The 7,723-nt window shown below is 39.9% G+C and overlaps 1 protein-coding gene across 4 annotated transcripts; it reads left to right on the forward strand.

Moving 5' to 3' along the window:
• Nucleotides 1-275: 275 nt before the first annotated feature.
• On the forward strand, nucleotides 276-7,376 carry LOC306825678 (uncharacterized protein). Of its 4 annotated transcripts, XM_079346564.1 has the most exons (17): nucleotides 276-471; nucleotides 1,087-1,213; nucleotides 1,314-1,528; nucleotides 2,405-2,461; nucleotides 2,614-2,706; nucleotides 2,807-2,893; nucleotides 2,977-3,096; nucleotides 3,214-3,384; nucleotides 3,674-3,764; nucleotides 3,856-3,962; nucleotides 4,067-4,267; nucleotides 4,385-4,516; nucleotides 4,681-4,759; nucleotides 4,859-5,049; nucleotides 5,142-5,162; nucleotides 5,662-6,583; nucleotides 6,695-7,376. In XM_079346564.1, exons 2-17 carry the CDS (start codon nucleotides 1,123-1,125, stop codon nucleotides 6,751-6,753), a joined length of 2,637 nt encoding a protein of 878 aa, XP_079202690.1. In that variant the 5' UTR covers nucleotides 276-471; nucleotides 1,087-1,122; the 3' UTR covers nucleotides 6,754-7,376. The 4 variants fall into 4 exon arrangements, with proteins under 4 accessions (XP_079202690.1, XP_079202687.1, XP_079202689.1 ...); XM_079346561.1 differs by having other exon boundaries at nucleotides 5,662-7,376; XM_079346563.1 differs by having other exon boundaries at nucleotides 2,977-3,087; nucleotides 5,662-7,376.
• Nucleotides 7,377-7,723: the final 347 nt, after the last annotated feature.

Consider the following 7,723-nt stretch of genomic DNA (forward strand, 5'->3'; position numbering starts at 1 on the left):
CAGTCATGCTTTGTAAGATACTAACTGTTGAGCTTCGATTGCATGTCGAGCTGTTTATAAAGGCCAGATCTATCTGTGCCAGACAAATCTCCTCAATTCACTTGTGACCCGTCTCTTACCTCATTGACAATCTAATCTGGTTGGCTCAGTCTTTGTCCCTGAACAGGTAAGCCCCGCCCCAAGGCTTTAGCTTCTGGGGTTGACATTTATCCTAGGATACACACCATAAGCTGTTGTCTGCTTGATAATGTATGTAGGCGTGTGTCAGTGTGTGCATGTGTGTGTTTGCATGCGTGTGTGAGTGTATATACTGTGTCTATTGATGTCACTTGGACTGAAAGTCTCAGTCTGTCTTTCCAAGAGGTGTTCAGAGGCTTTCGAGGACTTTAGGAATCAGAAATGCTGCATCAATCACAGGTCAGGATGATATGGAGGCTAAAAGACGAGCAGCCGAGGATTTGACAGCATCAGGTCAGTTGAATGAGCGACAGACCAAATGGATTGTCCGTGTTTATAGCCATGATTACTTAATGTGTGCGAAAGCTTAAGTCTGTTTAATTACCATTTATTGAAAGCAACGGCACGTTGGAGTTCTTGCTTAGCTGTTTTGATTTTTGAACCTATCCATTGATGCTGCTTTTTGGGAATTTAACTGTGGGTGTTGTCAGGTGTTATAGGAAGATTATTAAAGAATGTAAAATATTCTCCATACTGAAACAATTACAGTCTATTGTTAAATAGTTTCCCTTTTGAAAAGATTAGCAGGTAGAGGCTAAAAGAAAAGTGATAACAAGGAAAAATACAGAGAAGAAGGATATCATGTCTTCTATTCAGTGTTCTACCTCACAATGGGAAGCACATGGCAGAAACCCACTTAAAGGGGATTTGATGGCATTATACGACAGGTCAGTGAGTGTGTGTTCTCCTCTTCGTTCATTAGAAGAGGGTCTTAGCCTAATGGTGACTCTTAAGATATGTTGGCATAAGGGCACAGAGCAAAGCTAGGTCCAGCCCACTCATACACGTTAAAGGGGAAAGGATGGACATGTTTAGTTACCTGCTGTAGTTTTTTCTCTCTTCATTTAGAAAGATCTGTTTCCAGAGGCTTGACTGTGCCCAGGAATGGCCTCCATCCAAATGAAAAGGAGATTGTTTCAGGACAAGTGTCTAGTGTGCTCACTTTTGATGATCCTATGCTTTAGCACAGTAACAGGTACGGCCACTTCTCCATTGTTCATGTTACAGATCCCATTACAGATCTTGGCCAGAAAGAAATGGTTTCTGACACTTTGCGTTTGTGTTTGCATTGACAGGAATGTCAGGGTGGGGCGGATGTTTGGATGGTCAGGATGTATTTGCAACAATCAGAGAAAACAGCTTTTGGGGGGAGATTGTCACTGAGCTCATGGCTGACACCAGGATGGAGGGGGTTAACTGGAGGCTGGAGGGAAAGGATGCCAATTGGTTCTTCTTGGACGAAAGATACATCCGGCTCAACACATCAGCTGACAAAATCCTGGACAGGGAGGTAAAGAGACAACTAAAACACAGAGTGTCGGGGCTTTCTTATCACCAGACAGCCTTGAATACAATGCAAGGATTACGGATTGAAATCCCATTATCTTGGAAGAATGCTTGTAATTGTGTAGAGGGGTATTAAAGAAGTTGTTTCTAAGTTTAGAACTAACTATCAGAGATTGAACCATTGTAACCTTATTCTTGGACGGAACACAATCTCTCTTACCGTCATCCTCTTCCTCGCCAGCTGTCTTACATCATGGCAGCTGTAACAGGGTCAACAAGATTAGAAGTCTCACTCTCCATCTCTTAGTCCCTTTACTTCTGTCATGCTATCCATGAAAAAAGGGCAGGTTTGCAGAATTCAACTTATTCTGAATAAGCATAAATTCAGCATATGGCTGCCTTTCACCTGTAAATGCAACTGATTAAACATTTACATTTCCATGTCTTAGTTTAAAAAACAAAGACAAACGTCACATTTTACATAAAAGAACACGATTTTTGGAAAGTGTGGTGAATGTCTATAACATTTATGGCACACACCATGTTAAGTACAAGATTCTGTATATTACAATATCATAGCTTCTATTTCACAATATGGTATATATACAGGACATTAAGTAAAGCAAATGAAGGTATGTGTTGGATTCAATCTGGTATAATAAATACATTAGAATAAATTGAAGCATAATAAACCTTTCTTTTCATAGCTTGAACATATGTCCTTTTCTATGCAAATGTGGAATACATTTTTATTCATTTTGGTATAACACTTCTAAGCCTGTGATCATGTTTATATTAAAATGTTGTATCACACATAATAAAGTTGTCTTTTATTATCTGTAATCATGTTTTCTTCTCCCTTTGATGTCCCATTGCTCAGGTCCAGGGTCCCTTTCTGACAGCTGAGCTGTCCTGTTATGAGGAGGACATTTTTCAGGTTTACAATTCCCCATAGAGTATTTTACACACAGCTCTAAATGTGTCTTGCTGAATTCAAATCCATTTGTATTTGCTTGTATGTCTTTGTGTGTGTGTGTGTGTGTGTGTGTGTGTGTGTGTGTGTGTGTGTGTGTGTGTGTGTTATTTCAGAGTGTGTATAGGATCATGGTGGAGATTCTCAATGAGAACGATAATTCCCCCGTGTTTGCAGCAAACAGTGTACACTCTCTTACTATTAGTGAGGTATGGAGTTACCACTAACACAACCACATTAATCAAGCATACATTAAATATTCAAGGTTCCACTTCAAAGGTGTTTCTCTGTCACCTGTGTATTGCACAGCTGACTCCAGTGAATACTGTGGTCTTCACTGTCCTGGCCACAGACGCAGATAATGACAAGATCATTTACTCCATCGATCAGACCTCAGTAAGTTTTACTCTTTCAATATGAAAGCAAATAAAAACTCAAAAACCCAGACACTGCATCAAGTAATATTATCTTTATTGCAGCCCAATGCAGACTACTTCAAGGTCATCCTCCCCAACAGCGGAGAGGTGATCTTGTCCAAGCCTCTTGACTACGAGACCATAACCTCGCTCAGTGTCACTATCCACGCTTCGGTAAGCCAAGTACGACAAATTTCTTCTGAATTGAACCCACACATTTTCAATTCTCAAATCTTAACATATTACTGTACTTCAAACTTGCTTTACCTATTTAATATCCCTTAAAAAAATTTGACTCAGGAAATTAGCACTGCTGAGCACTTCAGTACCAGCACCAACATCACCATCTTTGTCCTGGATGGAGATGACCAGTATCCACAGTTCCTGCCCTGCATGCTTCTCCTTCAGAATGAGACAAATCGTGTTTGTACTAGCCCTGTGTACACTGTCAATATCACAGAGGGGGAAGAGGTCAGTTGCTAAAATGCATAAATTACCATTATTATATAGAAATATTGACTAATTAATTCTACAAATAAAATGCTTTGATTTTCTTTTCTAACCACACCATAAAAGGGAGGTGCTGTTCAGTTTTATCATGCAATTTGGCATTTCTTAAATGCCCTTTTGGGGTGAAAAACTTTAATTGTAAGGGCAACTTTAAAATAATCCTCGTATCTTTCAATCCTGAGCTCTTAAGTGGGTATTGTTTGAGAAGTGATGTGGATCTTTAATTTTTAAATGTTATATTGTATTGTAGGACATTGTGTTGGACTTTTCTCCTGGTCCCATACGTGCAGTAGATGGAGACAGAGGACTTAACGCTCCAGTCAGCTATGCTATAGTCTCAGGTACAAAACATACTAATGCAATCTTAAATTTAAATATTAATGAGGATTTACTGTACTGGTACATCTGTAACTGCGTTTGTGTCCATGCCAGGAGACGATTATGGACATTTCCTGATAGAAAGAGAGACAGGGGAAGTGAGACTTGTTCACGGAGTGACAGACAGACTTACAATTCCATTTGTGCATCTACAGGTCATGGTAAGCATCTCATTTTAGGTTTTAGCAAAAGGTTAAAAAGAAATTGTCTTTTTCTGTCAAATATGCATCTGTCTTTGTTGTCTTTTTGCGTTTCTTGCATCCAGGCATTTCAGGACGACGACCCAAGGAAGTATTCTCTTGCTTCAGTGTTGGTCCGATTTGTGGCTGTAAACCAGTTTCCTCCTGAGTTTGAAAAGACTGAATATCAAGGCTTCGTAACAGGAGGAAAAAGCCCTGTCTCTCTCGTCAATACCTATGGCAACAGAGCATTGATGTTGCATGTTCACGATCAAGACTTTTACCATGTAATACACTTCACAAACACATTATGTAAACAACAACAGAGAGATAAAGCTGAATGCATAACTGCATTTGATTTACATTGTTACCGATCACCTACTTTTTTTTCTCCACATTGATAGGGTTTTAATCCCATGATATACTACACATTCAGTCCTAGATCCAAGCACACAGACATCTACAGAATCACACAGGAGGGTCTTCTGATCGCCTGGACTGATCATCTTCAACCACAAGAGAAACATGTTCTAGAGGTGAGAATCAGTGAAAGACTCGTGTTAGCATTTGACCATACTGAACCTTAAGTCCTGTACCTATTGTATATCCCAACACTTCTGTCTTTCATCAAAATATCACAACAACTAAAGACAAATATAAGATGGCGGTGGTGTGATAAAATAATCTAACTTCTTTTTAGGTGATAGCTGTTGACCAGGAATCAGGTGATTTCACTTTTGCCACTGTAGTCGTGAAGGTGTTATCTGACGGACAACCAAGTAAGCACACATTCACATTACAACCTTAAATCAACCACACGTAAATGATGAGCCAGCAGACTATAACAACAACTCTGTCCATCTCTTTCAACACTGTAGTCCCGTATGGTGCACTGGTGGATGACCAGCTGACAGGGTGCACTGTGGGTAAAGCACTGTTTCTGAGCATGGTGTTCATGAGTGTATTTGGAAGTATATTATATATGGTCATATGGCTAAGGAGGAGACACAAAGGAAAGATGGATCCACTGGAGAGAGGCTGTGTTGCTCAAGGAAAACATCCCAACGTGGTGAGATCTTAAACCTTTACAATTTAGAAAAAACGTTTCCAGGATTTGTTGGTGAGTTTTTAAAATATTCTTTACGACATATCATCCCAAAGAGTTTACGCTGGTTCCAACTGGTGAGTTGTTCATTCATTATTGGGGCTAGTAGGCCTACTCATCCATGTGCAAAATGTATGACCTTTCCCTTGTTTTATTTGGTATTCTATAAAGATGTATTCTTGTCTTTTCCCTTAGTAACCCTCTATTGTATTCTAGCCAAACTTTAAATTTCAAATGAGTTCATTTTCAACTAATAAGTTTATTAGTTGTCTTAACTGTTGACCCCACAAATCTTAGTTAAGATATTCGTTACGCACTGTTCCAAAAGCTACATAGCTGTTTTCCTCCGCAAATTGAGTTTCTCAAATATCTTTATATTGATTCCCTTGCTATGTGTCCTAAGTATTTTATTTCATATGATAATAAATAAATAATCTACCCGACAAATATGTTGTCACTCACTCTTACTTACTAAGCATTAGTGCCTGGTTGTTTAAAAGCCATTCGGCTCTTCTGGACAAGCTATTAGTCATTGTTTTTTTAAATGTTGACACAATGACTGTGGTTCCTCTACAGTTGAGTCACCGTAGCTCTATGCAGCAAATGGAGGAAGAACCCTTCAGCAGTGAAGAGTTAGGGACCTGCAATCCTTCTTTCAGCTTCCCAGATAACTCCAGCATCTACGCTCACCAGGACCTCCCTTCCTGCCAAGGAGCTGCTTCAACAAGACTGCCTGTTTCATCGGACACCAGCTTCATCCCAATTGAACCTCTGAATAGCCCTGTGATCCTCAATAGTATTGTTTGTACACCAACCAAAAGCTCCTGCAGTTCACCCATATTTGATCTTGCAATTGTGGATGTTAGCCCCATTCTCTTTACCCGGGAAGTGGCTCCATCCAAAGAAAACCTTGTATCAGCAACAGATACATCCCCTGAACCTACCAAGGATTTACCAAACAGAAGACTTAGCTCTGCAACCCACGATGCCACTAGCACTCCCCCTTTCACCTTTCCTGAATCACAAACAACCTCGAATAACGAGCCTGCTGAACCTGTAACAAGCCCTTCCTCTCAATCCAGCATTCCTTACAGTCAAGCACGAATTGCATCTGCAGAAATAGACAAACCTATCTGCAAACCTCGTGTGAAGACACCACCATACTCACCTTTGCTGTCCTCCCCCTTCTCTAAGCAAACAAGCACCCCACCACCCACCCCAGAGGTTGCACCTGTAAAAGCCAAGCTAGTACATGTTGATAGCTCACCCCTCTATACACCCCCAGAATCACCAGAGCGAACAAATGTGAGTCAAAGCGCAGATGTAAACGAACCCTGCACATCACTGGACACACCAGAACATCACGCTGCAGCTGCAAATGCTGGTAGTCCATCTGACTACAGAAAGCCCTTTGTTGACTCAGAAAACATGCAGGACAGCCGCCAGACAGGGGAGGATGGTTTTCTGGGAGAGAAAGATGCGGACAAGAACAGTGAGGGTGAGGATGATGATGAATTAGAGTCAGACGAAGAAGAACTGCTGAGAGTGATGGCTCGCTGTAATCCAATTTTTATCACATTTAGTAAGTGATGTCACTATGATATTGCAGGCATTGAGAATGACAGGGTGGACGGCAAAGAATGGAGGAGGTATGGTGAAGATGGATGACAGCGGACACGTCAATGAACACCAAAGGTTCTACTGTACTGTGGGTATCTCTGAGACAAGTAAGAGGACAGTATGTGTACACAATATATGCAGCACATGGACCACAAAGGAGAAGACAAGCATCGATTATGTTCATACTCTGTATAAAACATTTTACATTACACATTATAAGGTGTAATGTTCTTCATTATAAAAAGATATAGTAGAGCAACAGAACATTAAATGCACTGTTAAACAAAGATCTGTGTAAGTTATGAATACATTTTCAAGGATACATTACACACATTCATGTCAAGTCTAGTACCAGTAGACAAGCCTGAAAGAATCTGTCATGTTTACAACATTGTGTTTGTGTTCTTAAAAGGTAAATTCACATAAAATCGCATATTGTAGATGAATGTTTCTCTGCTGCACTCTATGGAAAAATATAACCACAGATCATCCATCTGAAACAGTTTAGTGCCCTGTGAGGTAGGCTAACATGGATTTGCCTTGTTAAATAGCTGCAGGTATGTACAAAACTCTCACATTGTGTTCAGCAACATTTATTGTTTTGTCATGCCTACTGTTCAAGCTGCCTCTGTTTATGCTTTAAAAAAAAATTAAACATTTCTGTCCAATTTAAACAATGCACTAAGACTAGTTATTAAAGCAAAATTATTAATCAATCCAGTGTTACGGGCAGGAATTACTGCTTGTACATTTTGTTCAAAATAAAATTAAAAAAGAGTTTCTGAAATTGTTAGAGCAGGTTAAACCACCCATTTCCCTATAAAACAGGACTATAGTTCAAATGCTAGTATAAGGGAAATCTATTGGCCATGACCATAGCCTATAATGAGAAAGCAACTGCTTGGCATTGTGACCAGAAGGTTGTTTTTGTCCTTAATTGTGAAAACCTTAGAACCTGCTGGTAGACACCAGCGATTAAGAAAGCCATCAGGTGGAAAAGAACGTTTTTTTCTAGCCT

The sequence above is a fragment of the Symphodus melops genome, assembly GCF_947650265.1.
Source record: "Symphodus melops genome assembly, chromosome: 6".
Classification (NCBI taxonomy): domain Eukaryota; kingdom Metazoa; phylum Chordata; class Actinopteri; order Labriformes; family Labridae; genus Symphodus; species Symphodus melops.